The sequence below is a fragment of the Salvia splendens genome, chromosome 8 (assembly GCF_004379255.2).
Source record: "Salvia splendens isolate huo1 chromosome 8, SspV2, whole genome shotgun sequence".
In the NCBI taxonomy this organism is placed as follows: Eukaryota; Viridiplantae; Streptophyta; class Magnoliopsida; order Lamiales; family Lamiaceae; genus Salvia; species Salvia splendens.
In genome coordinates this window covers 33,419,373-33,441,733 of record NC_056039.1, presented here as the reverse complement: position 1 = coordinate 33,441,733, position 22,361 = coordinate 33,419,373, and the positions used below count along the sequence as shown (strand labels likewise).

At 36.3% G+C, this 22,361-nt stretch overlaps 2 protein-coding genes across 2 annotated transcripts; one reads left to right on the top strand and one right to left on the bottom strand.

Moving 5' to 3' along the window:
• Window positions 1-1,434: 1,434 nt before the first annotated feature.
• On the bottom strand, window positions 1,435-7,741 carry LOC121744253 (indole-3-acetic acid-amido synthetase GH3.10-like). The gene is made up of 4 exons (XM_042137728.1): window positions 7,258-7,741; window positions 7,058-7,159; window positions 5,217-6,046; window positions 1,435-2,146 (listed from the first exon to the last, which is right to left on the bottom strand). The coding sequence occupies exons 1-4, from the start codon at window positions 7,554-7,556 to the stop codon at window positions 1,608-1,610; spliced, it is 1,770 nt and encodes a 589-aa protein (XP_041993662.1). The 5' UTR covers window positions 7,557-7,741; the 3' UTR covers window positions 1,435-1,607.
• Window positions 7,742-18,249: 10,508 nt separating this feature from the next.
• LOC121743638 (beta-glucuronosyltransferase GlcAT14A-like) lies at window positions 18,250-21,528 on the top strand. Its single transcript, XM_042136967.1, has 4 exons — window positions 18,250-19,568; window positions 20,446-20,521; window positions 20,608-20,723; window positions 20,847-21,528. Exons 1-4 carry the CDS (start codon window positions 18,965-18,967, stop codon window positions 21,362-21,364), a joined length of 1,314 nt encoding a protein of 437 aa, XP_041992901.1. The 5' UTR covers window positions 18,250-18,964; the 3' UTR covers window positions 21,365-21,528.
• Window positions 21,529-22,361: the final 833 nt, after the last annotated feature.

The window sequence follows — 22,361 nt, the reverse complement described above, 5'->3', positions numbered from 1 at the left end:
TTTGGATGATAATGATCGTTATATGCCTCTTGGTACCTGGAATGGTCCTTTTGATAGTGTAGTTTATAATTTTATTCGGATTTCGTTACAGATTTTGTACTTAAACGAGTAGTATTACTATTTTTCCTTTAATAGATTGTCTATATATTAAATTTACCTTCTTATGTTTCATCGATTAAGTTATAATTCAAATTTTATTTTTTATTTTACAATATACTAGTAGATGGAATAACATTTTTTTCCATAGTATCTCTAGGTTCAAATTCAGGTCAACATCAAATTCTTTTGGAGGCTAATAATCTAGTGCTATTAACCCATACATCAATTTAACACTTAAAACTCACAAAAAAGTCTTACTTTACTGTGATTCCTTTTTCTATAAACGTGGCTATCTGAACGATACACTTTCATGGCAGCAAAAAAGGTGATTCCGTCGTCTTGGCGGCCCCCACACTCCGGCCCGACATCATGTGAGGGGTTCAATCAGCCCGTTAAGGGGGAGACCTTAATCCACTGGTTGCCAGAAGCCCATCTCCCAAGGCCTCAACGATACACTTTCATTGCAGCAAAAAGGCGATTCCGTCACCTTGGCGGCCCCCATACTACGACCCGACATCATGTGAGGGGGTTCAATCAGCCCGTTAAGGGGGAGGCGATTTCGTCGCCTTGGCGGCCCCCACACTCCGGCCTGACATCATGTGAGGGGGTTCAATCAGCCTGTTAAGGGGGAGACCTTAACTCACTGGCTGTCAGAAGCCCATCTCCCAAGGCCTCACACTTGTGCCTGAGAGATGAAAACAACTACACGACAGCAGTGGGATTCGAATCCAGACTCATTGTAGCAAGATCTGCCCCTCCGTTGCCAACTGCGCTACGCCCCTGCGGGCGAACGATACACTTTCATCGTATTATGCTTCGAATGTTTTTCATTAATGCCAAAACACTTTTATCTGTTTCCTATTATTCAACGTGAGCATAACAACTACACTAAATTGCGCTCCCAACAAATAATTTATATCCACATTTTATTATATTTGGTGTTCAAATGAGATACACAAGTAAGAGGATATTTCGAATACTACTCTTTCAAATTGAGCAACTTGCCTTATTTTCACATTCAAAACGTCCAAAAATTCGGACCATTATATTTATTCACATAATGACATAAATTGAGACATGACTAGCATCACCTTGAGGCCACAGGCCACTGAAATATTTATCATGAAAACCTCATGGATTGAGTCACACTATCACTTCAGTTATTCGTTTTAAAATGTTCTTTCCACTAAATAATTTCTACCTGAAATTATTCAATGACTTCCAAGAAATTTTATTAGTTGACCATTTTCATGTATTAGATGTGCTTGATGATTGAAAAAATCGTATACTTTAACGGTGAAACAATACAAACATTAATAGTACATCACACATTCATATCATTAAGCCGTACTTTATTCGATCGATATTAAATAACACAGGACCGAGTCTTATATTATTGACCAAGCAAATGACCTCTCAATCTAAAGATCACGAGTTCAAACCCCGGCACCTGATTTCAACATACAACATCAAAAACAACGCCAACCAAATAAAATCTCTAGACCTAACTAGGATGCATAGGCAGTGCTATGAAAGTTCTTAATGGTACAAATATTCAAAATCCTAAGCAACGCAGGGTTGCTAGTGCACCTAGGCGTCTTGAACTGGCTCAATGCAGCCCCATTTGCTATGAAATTCTCCATTATCTTCTTGAACGTCCCTTTCTCCACGATGCGAAGCTCCAACGGCCCGATCGAGTTGCACTTCCTCGACACGATGTACCCCTGGTCGACAAAGGCCGCGTCCATCTCCCGGCAGCACTCTTCTAGGACGTGCTCCTCGACCTCTCCCTCGATCTCCCAGTAGATTATGTAGTGCCCCGGCTGCCTCCCTATGTCCGCGTGGCTCGTGAAATCCACCAACTCGGCCCTCGTGTTTCGCAGGATCTGCGAGCCCCTAGCCACCACGGATTGGAGGTCCTTCTCCGTGTTCTTGTCAATGTTCACGGTCAGGATTAGCTTCCTCCGGCAGATGAAGTTTAGCTTCGGGGTGTTGCGGTGGAACCCGGTCACCTCCACCACGTCGCCTAGCCGGTACCGGTATAGGCCTACACGGGTACACACAATGATGTTTATTAATTATGATATTGTTTATACTATATACGTGACATGCATGGATGACTGAATCAGATATTAATTTGATCAAAATTAGTACTCCTATGAAATTAGATCTATTTCCTAGAATGTCAAAAAATAGTCAAAATCACAATAGAGAAGTGTAACGATTAACCAAATCAATTGAATAAAAAAAATCAGACAATCAATCCAAAGTAAGAATTACCCAACAATAGTCAAACCATAGTGAAATTAAATTAAATAAAAAATATACTTTCGTCTATTCGGAATTTTCATGTATACTACTCCCTCCGTCCCCCAATTTGAGTCACTCTTTTCCATTTTGGGCCGTCCCCCAATAAGAGTCACTCTTCCCACTTACCATTTTTGGACATCAAAATTACTCTTCATTACACCAAAAGTCAAAGGGGCCCCACATTTCACTACCTATTGCAGCCGCCCAGCCGCTGACTGGAGAGAGAAACCGCGCAGCGCTGGGCGGTGGCGTGGCGCTGGGCGGTCGGCTGGGCGGTCCTTTCGGCGCTATTGCAGCTCCCGGATCGCCCAGCGCACCGCCCAGCGCGAAAATTAATTTTTTTTTTCCGAAACACTATATATACGCGCTTTGCTCGTCATTTTCATTCGCACCACTTGTTTTAACGAGTACTCTCTCTATCTTTCTTTCTGTTCAAGATCAACAACGGGAAATGGATCTCAACAACGAGCCTAGTTCCGGGAGTAGCGGGTCACAAACTCCGTCGATCCCTGTGGGAAGTGGATGGGGTCAGGTGCTCGGGTACTACAACATGTACCCATGGCAGCAGATGATGCACGGGGCCCCAATGGGGGGGAGTCCGCCGGGGGGATTTCCGCCGATACCGGGGTGGGTACCCGGGATGCAGATGATGCCCGGGGGAGCACCGGCGACACAGTGGACTCCGGGGGTCGTACCGGCGACACAGTGGACTCCGGGGGTCGTACCGGCTACACAGGGGACTCCTGGGGGGTCCCCGGCGACGGCGGGGGATGTCTATCGCCCCAGTTTTGATTTTTCGACTGGGTCTTCGCACACATCGACCCAAACACCCTTGGGGTTTGATAGTTTCTGCTTGGATGAGTTGGGGTTTGATACTCTCGGAGCTCCGGAGACTCTAGTTCAGGGGGGGCAGTGCCGGGGCGTGGCGCCCCAAAGAAGAAGGGCAAGAAGAAGGTCGGCGAGTCGTCGCAGCCGGGTGAGGAGGAGGTACGGAGGAGGTGGACGGACGACGAGAACGTCGCTCTCAGCAAGGCGTGGGTGAGTGTTTGCGACGATCCTCTCGTTTCGAACGAGCAAAGGATCGTCAACATGTGGGGCAAGATAGCAGTAGCCTACCAGAGATTTTGCCCGGAGGGGAGGCCCCGCAACGGGGAGGATTGCCGGAAGGGCTGGAACCGAATAAGGGCGGCAGTCTCCCGATTTTCGGGTTTGTACTCCAACGCACTCCGCATGATGAGCAGTGGCCAAACGGAGGATGACTGCAGGAGAATAGCGGAGAAAGCCTTCCCAGTGAAGGGTTTATACAAGGACTTCACCTACTGGAACTGCTATCTTGTACTGAGCGAGTCCGAGAAGTTCCGAGTAGGTGTCGACTCTGGCTGGCCGAAGAAGCAACGACTGAACTACACCGGCGATTACAGCGGCAGCAGCGGAGGTTCCCACGACCTCCCCGAGACGACGCAGGAGTTACCCACGCCGCGTTCGGTCGGTGGCCGACCTCGCCCGATTGGGCGCAGACGCGCTCAGCAGGCGGCGAGAAGTAACGCCGGGGCTTCCCATGAGGTCCAGTCGGCATCCCCCCTTGGCCAATCCACCCAGGACCTCAAATTCTTCGCTCGCGCCCAAACACGCGCTCAGTTGATCAAGACGATGGCCGAATGGCGGGTGGCGACGGATCCCGTGGAGAAGAGCGTGCTTCAAACCTTGCTCATGAGCCTGCAGGACGAGTTGGAGGCTATACGGAGGGAGACCGGTGGCGGCGGCAGCGGCGGAGGCGACGGCGATGGTGGCGACGGAGGCGACGGCGACGGAGGCGACGACGACGGAGACGAGGAGTGAATTGTCACTCTTTTTTATTAATGTATTTTTTTTAAAATTAATGTACTTTTTTTAATTTATTGTACTTTTTAAAATTTTAATAGTATTATTAAACTTTTCCCGTATATGTCTCGTAAATTAAATTCCGTATATTGTGTGATTGTTAATTATGTCATTTTATATAATTGTTATTAGTGATGTGGCTGGGCTATTTATGATGTGGCTAGGCTATGGCTGGGCTATTTATGATGTGGCAGGAGGATTTTTAGTGCTGATAATGTGGCAGTGGCTGGGCTATGGCTGGGCTATTGCTGGGCTATTCCTATTGTGGATGGTCTTAGGAAATGTTATTTTTAATGGGATAACTCAAAAAAGAAAATATTTCATTTTTATTGCAATAGAGAAAGTACATTATTTCCTTACTTTTACTATAAAAAAGGGGAGAGTCGTACAATGGATGTGTGCACTGAATGAGCCCGACCCATGCACGCTAGGCAAGCAAGGAGTGAACTGGCGCAGTGTGTGGACCACACACAGTCGTCCTTCCTCACCAAAACATGCTTCCCCTTAACCTTATCTTATACTATGGTGCTTCCCCACGTTTTAACACCATAGTTGGTGGTCTGAAAAAGTCTTGTGAATATGGCAGAACTATCCTAGCACTAATATTAATTGGTCCATGGTGTAGTACTAGCTACACAGAGAATCGAATGGTTGGAAATCAATGCATCCCTCAACAAAAGTCTTCATTTTCCTAGATGCTCCTAGAGATATAATTACAACCGTACCTAAGTATGAATATATATTTTACAATGTGCATGTCTCACTTTGGCTCGCCTCGTATTTTAATTTTTTTTAAAAAATTGATAGATAGATAAATTAGCAGAATATGAATGTTATGTTTAGTCTTATGCTAATAAAATATGATGGGACGTCCTACAATGAAAAAGTGGAACACGTGATGGGGAATGAAGAGAGTAGCTACTAACCCGTAAAAGTTGTTAGCACAATCTCATATTCCTTTCCCATTTTGACCTGAGAAAGCGGCACCGGGTCGTCCTCGACGAAGTCGTCAGTGTTGTGGCAGTCGTCGGTGTCGTGGCTTTGTCGGCGAAGAGGTATGAACTCGAAGTATGAGAACGTTGGTATAACGGCAAATGTGACCTTATCAGGTGGCGAACACGGCTCCATATTCACACCAATCCAGCTCTCAGTGGAACCGTAATCCGCACTAATTAGGGCTAGATTCCCTGCATAGTGTGATAGCTTGCTCAAATAGGGCTGCATTGATCCTGTCATGATTGAGTAAACATATTTGGCATTAGGCCATAGCTCAGGTATAAGGCCCATCCAATCCCTCCTCTCCAAATCCTGGCACTTGGCCTCGACTTTCGAAGCCAGACCAGGATTGGGGCGGAGGACCTCCAGGACGGCCCTGCGTACGTCCGGGATTGTAACCCTGGTGGGGCTCAAGGTCCCGTCTCGAATGTCATTGCAAATCTCCCTCCACACCTCTTGGAACGACCTGAACGCTTGCACGACGCTGTATGCGAACGTCGAGGTCACGTATTCTACCTCCTTGGCATAATGAATGCCGAGGAGGAGGTGACAATATGCCGACTGCTTGTAGTCTCCACTAGAGATCACCTCTTGTGGGCTACACGTGTACAACTTCGTCTCGTGTTGCTTCATCTTGAACTCCTCGCTCGCGTACACATGCGTCGTCGCAGTCCCCACCGTTATCCCGCCCTTGGTCTTAGACCGTTTGCTACTGTATATGAACTCGAGAACTCTCCCCTTTTCCCTAGTTGGGTACATCCTAAAATGACAAAAATACATAAAATATACATATATATATATATATATATATATAAGAGGGAACATCATTTTTGGTCCACGAACTTTGCTAAAGTATCATTTTAGGTCCGTGAACTTTGAAAATATCATTTTAGGTCCGTGAACTTTGAGTTGGTATCATTTGAGGTACTTTTTACTATTTTCAAGTTTTTTTGGACGAAAATACCCTCAATACCTTAAAGTGTATATATTTTTAATAAATTTATCATATACTCATAATTTTTTATAAATATCTTTACAATATATTTTTGACAAATTTTCTAAATATAATTTGACCTTAAATATTATCACTTAATTTTGTGACATGCAAGTAAAATTGCTTCGTCAATTTTTTATATTATTTTTTAAAAAAATTGAATAAAGAACTTTCTTTAATAATAAAAAATTGAATAAAGATCTTTTCTTGCATGTCACAAAATTAAATGATAATATTGAAGGTCAAATTATATTTAGAAAATTTATCAAAAATATATTGTAAAGATATTTATAAAAAGATCTTTATTCAATTTTTTATTATTAAAGAAAGTTCTTTATTCAATTTTTTTAAAAAATAATATAAAAAATTGACGAAGCAATTTTACTTGCATGTCACAAAATTAAGTGATAATATTTAAGGTCAAATTATATTTAGAAAATTTGTCAAAAATATATTGTAAAGATATTTATAAAAAAATGAATATATGATAAATTTATTAAAAATATATACAATTTAAGGTATTGAGGGTATTTTCGTTCAAAAAAACTTGGAAATAGTAAAAAATACCTCAAATGATACTAACTCAAAGTTCACGGACCTAAAATGATATTTTCAAAGTTCACGGACCTAAAATGATACTTTAATAAAGTTCACGGACCAAAAATGATGTTCCCTCTATATATAAATAAGCAGCTGTTGCATATTCCTATAAAACAAACAGTTCTATCTATCCAATCGAACAAAATAAAAAATAATACTATTAGAACAAAAGCTCACCTTGACCTATACGCCGCGGCGAGCTTGAATATCTGAAGCGTCGTCTCCGAGCTATGTCGAGTGAACGGAACGTACTTCGGCCTCCCCTCCGTCGTGCCGGAGCTATAATCAAACCGCCATTAACCAACATCAATTAGTCCAAAATCAGCCTTAACAAAAAATCAACCATTTTTTTTCTTATAGAAAAAAAAAGAAATAACCTTAAAGAGAGAGTGGTGATGGGCTCCTGAGTGAGAAGCGGCGTCGTTTCGCCGTCGGCGATTCGACGAATGTAAGGCTCCAAATCTGCATGAGAGGCGAGTGGCACAGCCGAAGCGAAGAGCGATTCCAATGCAGACGCGTCGAGCGATTGCACGTCGACGTCGCCCAGCCACTTCTTGAGATACTCCGCCGCGTGGTTCCGCAGGAGGATGCGGCGGAGCGTCTCCGTCTGCTGCCCGGCGGCCGACTCCGCAGCGGCATCGAACCATCCGATGATGTCGCTCTCCCGACAGCTCATTTCTCTCTGAGGAGTTTTCGCGAACACAATGTGTGAGTGTCGATTTTTGTGATGGAGAAGAGAGATGATGAGATGTTGATTTTAAAGACTCGTGCTGTCCTATTCAGACATTGAAGAGGGAGAGATGGAGCCCACTCTCTCATATGTGAAGATTCGGGAAGCTACGTATCTTTGAATTACTACTACTTTTTTTTCTCTTGCGGAAGATTTAACTCAGTAGACATGTTGAAGAAGATATGTGATGATGATTAGGCCAGCGAGATTCGTAACGCAAGGCTACCGATTCTTCTTCGATATTCTTCCGTCTCATTATTTATGTCACGTTTCCATATATTTCCCCCGTCTTCCATTAATTGACATTGTTTGACTTGTCATAAATAATTAATAAATAGAAAAGAAAGTGGTTGGAAAAAGGTAGTGAAATATTAATTTATAATCAAGTGTCAATTAATCGGGATGGACAAAAAGGAAATTAAATTAATGAAGAAGAGAGGGAGTTAAAATTTTTTGTTTTTATTTTCATATGTCAACTGAAATTAATGACAATCTATTAATGATAAGTTTCTTTTCTTAATGTGGTGGATTCTATTTTTAGTAAAATTCTAACAACTTTTTTTTTCAACTCTCTCTTACTTATATCAATTCCCCAATAAAGGTCATGCATGCATGTTGTCCACTATCAAAATTATTTTTTTTGCACAAATAATATTTACTTTAATTATATAATTCAAAATTTAGAAATTGGAAAGCTTGTAATTAAAATTCAGAAGGAGTTGTCGAGTATTGCTATTTGTTGTTCTATTCTTTTTTGGGATGTTTTCGACGTGTTTTAAGATAGTTGAGTTATTTTTTTTTAAATCATGATTCTTGAGAATCTTCAATGTATGCATTATGCGATAATTTTAAAAAGACTACGTGTTACTGAAAATAAATAATGAGACAAATAGAATATATTTTTGTATTTTAGCAATTAAATTATACACGTTCTAAATTGTAGGCGAACTAAGTGTCCCGCTGAAATGATATTTGGATATTGAATTTGAATTGTTAAGATACTATTACGATTTACTTTGGTAAATTGTTTTTATTTGATAATCAATCATTCAAATTTATTGTAACTAAAAACAAGCATTCTCTTATATATTAATTACTACTACTATATTTCATAATTTTTTTATCAGTGGATGGCCGTGATTAAATTTTAAATAAAATACTAGTGTGTTATGCTATTTATTTTAAATATAAAATGCATACTTTATTGTAATTGATGCAATAATTAGGGTGGTTTTCTTAGGGGTGTGATCTGTTGCTAACTTTTATTAAATTGCTTAACTTGTTAACTCGTCATTGTAATGTATTAAAAATGTCAACACGATGAAACTGAAATGTCAAAATAAACTTAAGTTGATATTTTAATACATTATGTTGACATTGATATTTAAATATCAACACAATTTATTAAAATGTCAACACATATTTGTGTTGAGATTTTAATGTGATTATGTTGACATTTTGAATACACTACGTTGATGAGTTAGCAAGTTAGCAATTTAAGAAAAGTTAGCATTTTAGCACACCCCAGTTTTCTTATACATATTCACTGATAAAAAGGAGTAATACTAATATGGATACTGCCTCCTTTATAATCAAACAAAGAAAATTTTGAAGGGTCATAGTGTGCATTTTATAACTTGAAAACTACCATTGAAAATTTGAAATGTTGGGTTAGTGACTAGTGTAATCATATTTAAATCAAACGTTAAAGGAACCAATATTAATCATTCCATTTGGAAGGGAAATTCTGTCCATCTCGAGAACAAACGTAGATGCTCCATTTTAAATGTCAATATAATAAAAATAGTTAGACATGGAAAAATAAAAATAAATACAAAACACCAATCGTAGCGTTATGTGCCAACATCATCCATCTAAAAGAAGTGTTCTAACAATAATTCCAACCAAAATGGATTACTCCTTCCGTCCGCAAATAAGAGTCACATTTCTTTTCGGCATGAGTTTTAAGAAATGTCAAGAAAAATGGGTGGAAAAAAGTTAGTTGAATATAAGTCTCACTTGTATATATATTAGTTTTAAATGATATGCGAGTGGAATGAGCTGGTGGAATGTGGAGCTTTTTTACCATTTATGGTAATTATGAACAGGGACTCCTATTCGCGGATAGACCAAAATGAAAAAACGGAACTTTATTCGCGAACAAATGGAGTATATAGTAATCTATACTAATCTAAAGTGTCAGTTTGATGAAATGACATTTTTACCCTTTTTTGCGGGAAATTGTGAAGCTATTTTGTTTGCCATTTTGGTCATTTTGAGAAATGACAACCATTGGATAGAAAAAAGGCAACCATATAGAGCAAAAGTGGCTTCTCAAATAGTCCAACCAAATGCAAACTTCTTGAAGAAGATTTGAAACAATTTTAAACACGAAACCTTGAAATCAAAGATTAAATCTTTAGAAAATAAAACAAAGAGAAAAGTGGAAAAACAAAATCTGCTCACCATACCTATCGAAAAAACGACGTACGGCGGGGGAGGGGTGTCGGCAGTGGCGGTGGCCGCCGCCTGTGCATGCACAGTGGTGGCGGCGGCAGAGCCGAGGGAGAGAAAGAAGGAGTGGGAGAGGAAGGAGGTGATGGAGTGGAAGCTGGGCGGCGGGGGCAGATCGGCGGCGGCGGTACGGTGAAGGGGGAGAGAAACCGACCGAGAGAGAGAGAGTGCAGACTGCTGCTGTCCGGATACGGCCGGATTGCCGGGAGGAGGACGGCGAAGCCGCCGCCTGTGCATACACAGTGGCGGCGGCGGCAGATCGGGAGAGAGAGAGAGGGGGCGGCGGCGCGAGGCTGGAGAGAAGAGAGAAAGAGGAAGAGAGAGAGAAGAGAGGGGGAAGGGGACGCTGCCGGAGACGGCGGCGCTGGTAGAGCAGCGGGACGGCAGCGACAAGGTAGGGAGGAAGGGAGAGTCATTTTTTTTGGTGAATGAGGGAGGAAGAAGAAGACCTAGGGTATTGAATGTGGGTTTCTTTATTTGGACTCATGATTTAATTATTTGGGCTATGCAAATATAAATTCGAGCCTAACTACTTCTAAATAAATTGGGGCTGCAGTGCATGGTGAATGTGAGGCCCGATTTCGAATTTAATTATTTCTGGGCTTAAATCAAAATGGTTAAGTAAGATAAAATGATTTGTTATGATCCAAGTTGCTATATTTTTGTAGAATAATCTATCAATCATAATCTAAAGTGCCAGTTGAATGAAAAGACTTATTTACCCTTTTTGGCGGGAAATTGTGAAGCCATTTTGTTTGCCCTTTTGGTCATTTTGAGTTAGTAGGCTTTTAGTACTTCTTATAAAACTATGTAATCAATTTATAGTATCTTTCTTGATTAAATACAGTTTTAATTTACATTTTTTATTTATTGGACTTTGTATAATATATATTTTTAAAATAATTTTTTTAATAAATAATTAAGACTCTCTATATATATAGTTAGAATTGAGTTGACTTTGATTTACTTATATTTCTATCTTTTAGACTTTCCAAAATTTTGAAATATGTATATATTAAATTTAAATTTGGCTAAACCAAAATAATTATAAAAAGTGAAGTTAAATTAATGTTATTATTAAACAATGAACAATATTGCATCACAAGAACATTTTTATTAATACGAACACATGCTATGTGTTAGTTTCGTGATGTTAGATCGTATACTTGATGTTACTTCTACTCAAAAGGGAAAACAAAATTTTGAAGTCTTTTTTACTAAGTAATTAAATTCATAGTATATAGTTAGAATTGAGTTAACTTTGATTACACATATTTCTCCTTTTAGATTTTTCAAAATATTGGAATATGTAACTATATTATCACATATTGAAATAAAATTTGGCTAAACCAAAAAATAATTAATAAAATACCAAATAATAATGATAAAAAAGCGAAACTAAATTAATATCAATATCAAACCAAGAACAATATTGCATCACACTTAACATTTTTATTAATACGAACGCATACTATACGTTATTTTCTTTATATTAGATCATAAATTTGGTGTTACTTCAAATCAAGAGGGACGATAAAATTTTCAAGTATTTTTTAATTTTTCTTAGTTTATTTTTTCATGTTTAGATATATTTTCTTGTATTGAATTTAAATTTGGCAAAAATGAATATATTAATTGTGAAAAAATATTTATTTTTGTATTTGTTTGCTCATGTTGGCCTATTTCTTAAAAGTCATTTTTTAGTCATTGACAATTATGTGTTGCAATTTCAAGAGTAACGAGTCCATGAATGATTAAAGGTTTTAGTCTATACTGAGGGATAATTACACCATACATACAAAATGTTTCACTAATGTTTAAATTTATAAAAAAGTTTTAAATTAGCATATATCAGACATAAAGTTTGATTATTGTTTTTAAATTTCAATATTTTGAGTTATTCGGTTGGATTAGTATGAAATATAAATTATACTTTTATAGTATTCCCTTTGTCCTAACTAAGTTGAGTCAAAACTTTTGGGCACGACGGTTAAGAAATTGTGTTAAAAAGTAGAAGAGAAAAATAAAGTAAGAAAGATAAAGAGAAAGTAAAGTAGATGATGGAATTAAATAAAAGTGACTAGATGTTTTTTTAGTAAAAAAAGGAAACGACTCAACTTAGTTGGGACAGAGGGAGTAGCATAGTGTGATTGAGACTAGTTAGTGAAATGTGAAGTTCACTTACTAAAATAAAAGAGTAAAATGAGATCATTATATATGGATGAAGCGAAAACGAAATAAAATTATAATTCTTCGCTGACAAAGGAAGTATGTATGTATTGTGCAGCCCCTACCACAAATTTTTTCTGAGTCGTGGAGATCTCAAGATTTTAGTTTGTGGAGATGAAGATGATAATAGAAGCGATGCTACTGTTAATGTTGTTTACAAAGAAGTTTTTCAAAACTTATGAAAGTTTGTTGTTGTTTTCTAATTTTTCTCTTTAATCTCTACTCAAATAGCATGTTCTTTATTTGTGTATCTTATTCTAACTAACTCATACTCTTTGATCATTATTCATACATATCTTATTTGTCATTTATTTTACTCCACTTATATCATAAATTAAAATTGTATAAAATTGATTGCCGAATATGAAATATTTCATTTATAGTTGATGAGTAAATTCTTCATTTATTATAAATGTTTTATTTATAAGCACATTTATGTTTTTGTAAATCTTTATATTGTTTTTAATTCTTAGTTTCTATATTTCATTAAAATTTATATTTATTATTTAAAAATTATATGCCCCGTGCATAGCACGAGTGTAAATACTAGTTTTAAATAAACCCACTTGCTCGGTTTATTACCGGACCAGCTCATATCGAGTGTGGTTTGAGAATGGTTGGATTGGCCCGACACATTTGATACTCCTCTCTCAACTCTCAACTATATATTTTAGAAATTGTTCATTAAATGAGAGTATTCTTCTATATTTTTTCTCCCTTGTTATCCAATCATCGCACGATGACTTATAATTTTAAAATTTATTTTCTACTTATATAATGGATACATTCAAAGTGTGTAATGACACCAAAATGGAACCCTCTATATTTGTTGTTAATTATATGATCTTGTACACTCATAATATTACCATATTTTTATTTTTTCTCATATCTAAACAATACAAAACAAAAAAAAAAAAAAATCAGTTTGGACGTTCATTTTTCAGTATGTGGTTCTTATTTGGTTAGTACTGAGACTTGTTGGTATTCCTTGAATCTGTACAGTTTGCCGCTAGCCGAACGGGATGAAACATATAAATTCTGTCTCTTTACATTTTTGTTTGTCTCGATTAAATAATTGATTTGTTATGTCACAACAAGAGTCGTCTTTATGCATTAAAGTAGTGATAAAAGTACCATGATAATTTCAAATTGATATGGAACTGATATGGTCCCTTTAAAGGTACTTACGTGGTAAGCTCTTTATTCGTATTAATGATTTAAAAAGGTTACCTTTTTTATGCACTGATTGAAAATTGAAGCATTTAAGAAAAATATTAAAATAGACAATCAAAACACTTTCCTTTAGTCACAAAAAATTTAAGTGTTCATAGTACCATCACACATTCACAGACTAATAAATTCATGTCATAGCATTGTTCATTAATATGCTATCAACTCAAGAGTTGAACTGATAAACACAAAAATAAATATCATCAATATCAATGCATTTTCGTTTTTTTTTATCATTTTGTCGTGGTTTATATTAAAAAGTTTTTGTATAAGATTTGGAATCTATAACAATTTCTAATTATCATAAAGGTCTGTTTTAGTGGCATGAAATTGATGGTGTAGATTTTAAAATTGAAGTCTTAAATTCTAAATCTATTGTTTTGCATCATAAGAATATTTGGATGCTCTAAATTACAATTTGAACTTGATACAGTTAAAAGTAAAAAAATTTAATTTTAATTATTTGTAAAATTCACATCTCCCAAACACATATTAAGCACACACATTGCACATACAAAACATATACTTTGCACAAATAATGTACTCTGCCTAAAAGTACATAATATATATATATATATATATATATATATATAGGTGTGATCAAATACAAACTCTCTAAAATACAAACGATACAAATTCTGTCACCGGAGTGTACAAATTCTGTCACCGGAGTGTACAAATTATGTCAACGGACTGTACAAATTCTGTTACCGGGGGTCGATGTCAACGGAATGTACAAATTATGTCACCGGGGGATGTACGGAGTGTACAAATTTTGTCGACGGGGGTGTCCAAATTCTGATTTTTCGATGTCAAAATGTTGACATTAGAAAAATCTCTTATATTAACCGTTGATTAATTGTATTAAGTGAGTATGATTAAAGTTAGTATAGTTTGTATTTTAGAGAGTTTGTATTTTATCACACCCCTATATAGATATATAAAGGGTTGTGATCGATTGATATTTTTTAGCCTAATTGAGAATAAAGATGCATTATCAGTCAGTTATTATTAAATAAGTGGTCCAGAATTTACCACATGGAAAATATTTTTAGATTAATTAATTATGAAAGGGCAGAATGGTAATTTCATGGTACATTTTATTCAATAAATATTTTTTTAATTTTTTTAAAATTTTAAAATTTTTTTAAAATTCTTTTTTGTCAATTATATATACAATTAATGTCAACTACACACATATAGTCAACTATGTGTACAATCCAAGTCAACTACATATACAAATCATGTAATGTCAATTATATATACAATTCATGTCAAATATACACATATAATGTCAACTATAAGTTGTTGACATTTGATGTGCAGACTATTGATGATAATACCCCAAGTTGACATAATCTACTTGCAGTTGACATTTCAAAAATATTGTGGATGAGTGATTGAAAATGCATCTCAATTCTCAATTAACCTAAAAAATCTCAACCTAACATGACCCTATACATAAAACTATTAACAAAAATTTCAGTTAAAATCAATGTTGTATTTTGATTGGTTTCAGACATACAAAACAAAATTTGAAATAGAATATCATATTATATTAATTAGTAATTAATTTGATCAATTAAGGATTTCGAATAAAATAAAAATAATAAATTTAATTACTCAATTTCAAATATAGTTCCAAATTATGGATGAATTTTCATTGCAACTCATACACCACCCATCAACTCTATAAATGAGGGCGGCGAAATCTTCCACTTTGTCAATCTTTGCATACAAATACAAAATTTTATTTTTGATTGGACCATATTCTACAGAGTGACAATGATTGTGGTGAAAACAATTCAAAAATTCAGCATATACATACATATGACTAACCGATTGTTATAGAATGGTGAAGGGGTGAAGGGGACTATTGTACATATCACTAAATAAATAATTTTATCGATTTACCATATGTCTTACTAGAAGATAACCGTGTAAAACGAAAATATATTAAATTAAAATAGGTAAGTCTTTTTATTTTCATAAATTATTTAAAATGATAATTTTTTTTTATTTTTGTATTTATATATGGATGTAATCAAATGCAAACTCTAAATATTGTATAAAATCCAAACTATAATATGGATTGTTAGAAAATGTCAACATATGAGAAAATAACAGCAACAGAAAATGTCAATACAATATCAACGTTTGATGCCGTGTTAATATTTTTATTATTATTTTATTATTTATTAATATTTTTCTAAAAGTCCAGATCACCGTTAAGAGTTTGTCCAGTTATTTGAGTTTGCATATCAATCAACAATCATTAATCGAAGAAAATAAAATAAAGCTGAAAATAACAAGAGAAAATAACAAATCGAGTCTCGTTATACGTAGAGATATATGAACTTTTCAAATTCATGATTAATGTAAATTAAATTAAATGGCTAAAAGATTTCACCAATTTTGACCATATTATAGTTTCCAGTAAGTTCAACAAATCATTGCATAATAACATCATTTCCCGATTTATAACAAAATCAATACATAAATTTATTCGCAGCATATATTTCACTCTTGGATTTTGTTTTTAACAAAATTCGTTTTATATTAACTTTACTTTACTTTTCTTTTCTTTCACCGTAATAATTAAGCTCTGTCAAGTTGCTACTTGAGCATATAATTTCACTATTGGATTTTGTTTTGAATGAGAAAATCTGCAACTGCAAAAGGTTATAAACTTATAATATTTCTCAATCTATAAAGGTTAATATTAGAAATATTGTATAGCTGTTGTTTTTATAATAATAATATAGGCCCATTATCAAGCTGTACTATTTAATTATCAACAATAGTTAGTTGTAATTAATATATATATGTACCACCATACTTATTTTGGGCCCAAGAGAAAGTTCATCAAAATAAATAATTGAGTACTTATGATGTTTACACATTTGATATGACTATTTTGTAGGTTCCTTTCGAACAATTCTGTCATTACATGCTCTATATTATTTTATCTTATTTCAGTTTTATTTTTATTTTTGAAGGGGTTTACATGTGAAAATGTACTACTCCCATAATATTTGATTTTTTCTTTCATGATTATTTTTATATCTCGTCGTCTGTCCCCATCATCAGCCCTAAAATTGAGACCACTATTGATTACAATTATGTCCAGTAAGTACAGAATGAAACTTTTTGCCCTTTTCTCCATATCTTATTTAGATCATCAATTACTAAAATTGAGACCACATCCCAAACTTCTTTCATTTGAGTTACAAAATTCTCAAACCATTTTTCGGTTCAACATCTATAAAGCAAGATCAATTAAATGTATTGCTTTTTGTCGAGAATGAAATGCCTCAATTATATTGAAACAACCAAATAGTAAAGAATAGGACTAAACTATATTAAGACATAATAGTTAAATTTTGTAGTATATAGTAATAATATTACTGTTTTTTAATTTGTTGGAAAATTAACATTGCCAAATTTGTCGTGTAAAAAAATATGACATGACAAGCTTATTGAACTGGGCCATATAATGAAAAAGGCCCAAATTAAAGAGATGCCAATGATCCAATAGGCCTAGTAGAGTGACAAGATGTTAATGGGTACAAAATTTAGAACTAAGCCCAGGCCTATATTCATACTCACATTTGTTGTAACGGTGGATTTAGAATATAAATTTTATTTGCAGATTAATTGGATTGAAATAATTTAGATCCTAAAATGGATGCATGGATTTAAAAAACCAACTTTAAAATGAGGTGATATTACAGTGTAAATATAAGTTTTTTTCCTTCCAAATTCGATGTCATTTGACGTCTTAAAAAATTATGAAGAGCTGGAATAGTCAACGTTTCCAGTCGACTTTAAGAAAAAATAAATAATTTTGACGATCTAGGGACGAAAGTCATCTCCCACCCCATGAATTTTGTCGCCGGTTACTCAAAGTGTGCATCGAGTAGATTTCATTCATGTAGTATAATAATTTACATGACAAATTGCTAAAAGAATTGTAAAATTTTGTCAAATTATAAACTATCTCACAACTTTGAAAATCATCTAGAAAAACTCATGAAATTTGAATTTGTTCTCAATTATCGATGATAAATTTTTTTGTGAGCTTGTATTGAATATGACATGCACAATTGAAAAATTATATATAGACATTACCATCGACTAATTGATCAATATTGTTTATATATAGAAACCAACATCGTTTGATTAAAATATATGAATAATAAATTGCATATAGACGACTAGAATTTTTCACCATCTCATCGTTGAGAACAAATCCAAACCATATAATTTTTCTGACTTATTTTCAAAATTGAGAGACATGACTAGAATTGCTTTTAAATGTTTTTCTCCTATTATTTACTCTAATTTGCTAACCATGGAAAGAAGTCAAATTTAAAAGAGAGAAATTCAAACTAAAAAGCATTGATGTATCTTTTCAGAGGATTAAATGGAGAAAAAAAAAGAATAAAACGATCAACAAAAAACGATCGTATTTATTTTTTGACAACAGTTGGTTATAATTCATGGTTGGTAGATTCGTATCAATGTCATAATAAAATCTAACAGTAAATGTAATAAATTTTCTTGCAAGAAAACACCCTCTTTTCATAAATAGTCGCAACAAAGAAAAAAGTGAAAACAGAAAGCCATTTTCAACGTTTGTCAGGAATTTCGTGACCAAATCAACAGCCTAATAAGGCCATATCATTAGAATAGATGCATAAATTTAATCGAAAAAACTTAATTTAATAAGTGTTTTGTTAATAATTTATCTCAAAACCCAACCTTAAGCAAACCGCCCCCTCTCTTTATCAACGGCAGCAGCTGTGTGTTCTTTCATTTCTAGCATAGCAGTTCCACAGTAAGTCTTTTTTATCACTACAATTAATTTGATCCAAACACTGCATTGTTTCAGCTGATTTTCAAGTGGGAATCCTTCTTGCTTGGTGCAATGTCAAGATTTTGATTTGTTGTAAATGTTTTTGGGAGTTCTTTCTTGGAAAGATTGAATCTTGGGCGAAACCCATTGTGTATCTTCGTTTTAGTGTTTGTAGTTTGGTTGTTTGGTTATTTGTAGGTGATTGGATTTGCTGTGAGGTACAAGGTTTGGTTTTGATAACTTTTATGGGGGTGAATACAGATTGGTATAAAGCCAATTTTGAATTTGATTTATTTCTTGAAATTTCTACCTTGTTTTCTTGATTTATGGTAATTCAAGAACCCTTATTTTGGCCAACCATTTTGCAATACAAAGGGGCCCTTGAAAGTAAAAGGTAGCTCTTTTGTCGGTGGAGATTTGAGAATCTTGAAGCTGTTTGCCCTTTCTGTGTAACTATTTAAGAGAAAAGTTGTAGTTTTTCATTTCCCTTCTCAATTCAAAAAGATTATAACAAGAATTGAGTATGAGGAAGAATGCCAATCCTCATTCAGGAAGGATGTTTAGTGATAGAAGATGGAAAAGACCATTCTTTGTTAATCTGCTTGTGTCGATAACTCTATTCACCGGCACCATTTTCGGGCTATATCTGTCTCAATACGCCCGGGAGGATCAATTGCAACTCGACACTGAGTTGTTCGAGGATGCTGGGGATTCTGAGGGGTATTTCATAGAATCTGAGCTGAGGAAGTCTTTAGAACTGGTGGAGGTTGATGAAGTCGAACCACCAAGGCTCGCGTATCTGATTTCTGGAACGAAGGGCGATAGCCAGAGGATGCTGAGGACGTTGCAGGCCGTGTATCATCCCAGGAATCAGTATATTCTCCACATGGATCTCGAGGCTCCGCCACGAGAGAGGTTGAATTTGACTATGTCGGTGAAGAATGACCCGACGTTTAGTGCTGTGGAGAATGTGCGTGTGATGGCTCAGTCGAATTTGGTGACGTATAAAGGCCCTACCATGATTGCTTGCACTCTCCAAGCTATAGCCATTCTGCTGAAGGAGAGCTTGAATTGGGATTGGTTTATTAATCTGAGTGCTTCTGATTATCCTCTTATGCCTCTAGATGGTGAGTTCTCTGCCTCATTCGTTCAATTATCGTTATACACTTTCACATTCTTCATACCCTGATAAATTTTAAATGTTTCTAGTTAATAAGGTTTGAAATTTTGAAGAAATCCGGCTCTGTTTGTCTTCTGATCTCGTGATTATAAGACGAAAGGTTGACTTGCTATTATACGTTTTATGCGCTCTAGTAGTAATTGGCTTGCTTTGGTATTTCAACATTGTACTGATAGATATGGTTGGATCGAAAGAACTGCCGTTTAGAATGTTCTAGTTGTTCGCTCTTTAGATATGGGAGCCATATATGAACATTGGTTCGTACGAATTTAGAAAGCTTTGGATTCTTTTGGCACTTGCTACTAGTCTCTAGATGCTAAATGAAATTTGAATTAAGCTTATGATTTGGGATTATTTCCACTTCGGTGAATTAGGTGATGCATTTCATTTTCGTTACTGCTTTACCTACTACCTGAACATGTGACACGACATAGTCGGGTTAAGTTGAAGCAAAGCTCTATTCTATGAGTTTTCTCCATCGACTTTTTCTTGAAATAGTACTCCTATGTAATATGTATTCGGTTTTACCATTTACAGTGAGTTGTATCTTTATCGAAAATTTTAAACTACTGCTATTGAAACTGAAAACAAATTGTTCTATGCAGAAATTGTTGATAACTTGATATATTAAGCAGTGAGTGCTTTCTGTGGTTTTCGTATTGAAATAAGGCCTTGCTAGACTATATCGAAAACAGCATAAAGTTCGATTTTTTTTACGGACCATGTCTTCTAACTGGCAGTATCATTGAGTCTGCTGTATTCAGTAGTGAGACACTATTTGTGAAACTTCTGTTTTGAAGATCCTATATTCACTCATTGTGCAGATATACTTTATGTTTTCTCAAACCTGTCTAGAAAGCTCAACTTCATCGAGCACACACAGATCTACGGCTGGAAGCTGTAAGTATTTCGACACTTGAAAGGCTATAGCATGAAACGTTTGATGCAACGAAAATATGACCTTTTTGTTATCACACTTTTTCCAGTAACCAGAGAGCGAAGCCTATCATAATCGATCCGGGTCTGTACTTGTCTAAAAAATCCGATATCTCCTGGACTACTCAGCGCCGCTCCCTCCCTACATCTTTTAAGTTGTTTACCGGTGCGTTTCTCCATCCTATCCCGTTACATATATATAATAATGTCTTGCGTTATAGACGGAATTACGTATTTTTTGTCTGTTTGTTCGCTTAGTGGTAGTATGGTTAATGCGGTCCTTCTGCAGGGTCGGCTTGGGTGGTTCTAACACACTCGTTCGTGGAGTACTGCATATGGGGGTGGGACAACCTTCCCCGGGCGATCCTCATGTACTACACGAACTTCGTTTCATCTCCCGAGGGCTATTTCCACACGGTTCTCTGCAACACCGAGGAGTTTCAGGGCACCGCCGTAAGCCACGACCTCCACTACATCGCTTGGGACACGCCTCCGAAGCAGCATCCGAGGTCCTTGACGATGCGGGACTTCAACAAGATGATTAACAGCAGCTCGCCTTTCGCCAGAAAGTTCCACAAGGACGATCCGGTTCTGGACAAGATCGACCGCGAGTTGCTGATGCGGACGGACCGTTTCACTCCCGGGGCGTGGTGTGTAGGGAGCTCGGAAGGCGGGGCCGATCCTTGCGCGATACGAGGGGATGATTCGGTGTTCAGGCCTGGCCCTGGCGCTGAGAGGCTGCTAGGGCTCATCAAGACATTGTTGTCTGATGAATTTCGTAGTAGTAATCAGTGTTTGAAGCAGTGATGAGAGAGAGAGAGAGAGAGATGAGAAGCTGTTTGCAATTTTTCTAAGCAAGTAGTGATCTTGTTCTCTCCCTAACAGATGAAGATAAAAGATGTACACTGATAAATTTTTTTAAGTATTACAAAACGCTCAAGCCTAAGAGATGGCGGGCTAACATTATAGAAGCATTTTCTATAGACACAGTAACAAAATATTGACGAACTCCATATTGAATAGAAGATGAACAAGTAATTTATACTTTTGAAAAACCATAATTTGGTCATATTTATTAGCCAAAAGCCATGAATTTTGGATTTGTTTGAAAATATCTCATGGCGAAAAAAATCCGATCACTTATATGCAATATATTATTGATGTTTTTCAATCAATGTTGTCGTTTTCTTCATGGATAGACAATGTCGTTTAACGTATGATTTTATGGTTGACATAATTGGTATAATTTCACCAGAAAAATGTCATGAAATAATTATGAACAAATCCAAACTCGGTATTCTTTCATGACAACTATAATTTGGACAAACTTCATTAATTTTGAGGCAAATTTGCCAAAATTTACATGCCGCTGAGGTTGGATCAAATGCAACGATGGCGGAGACCGAGGCAACGGAAGCAGAGTTCATGAAAGACGCAAGCTCCGAAAATGGAGGGGTGGCTGATGCGGATCGGGTGAGGGAGGATTTGGCGAAGAGTGAGAAAGAAGACGAGGCAATGAAGGCCGCTGATGATCAAGAACCCGAGGGGACTTTTGGATTTAGAGGGAAGCATGTCTATCTGAGGCGGGCTAAGGGGAAGAGATGGAGATTGGCTGGATAGCGAGCACGAGCGCTCACAGGAGAACGAGCAGCTGGAAGACAAGAGTCACGAGACTACAGATGATAAGCACGAGCACCAGGGTTTACCGATGTTCTGGGACGAAAAGGAGCTGCTGAGAGGAATGGACAGGACCATGATGGTAGAGATGCTGAAGAAAGTGAAGACAATGAAGAAACAGAGGAGA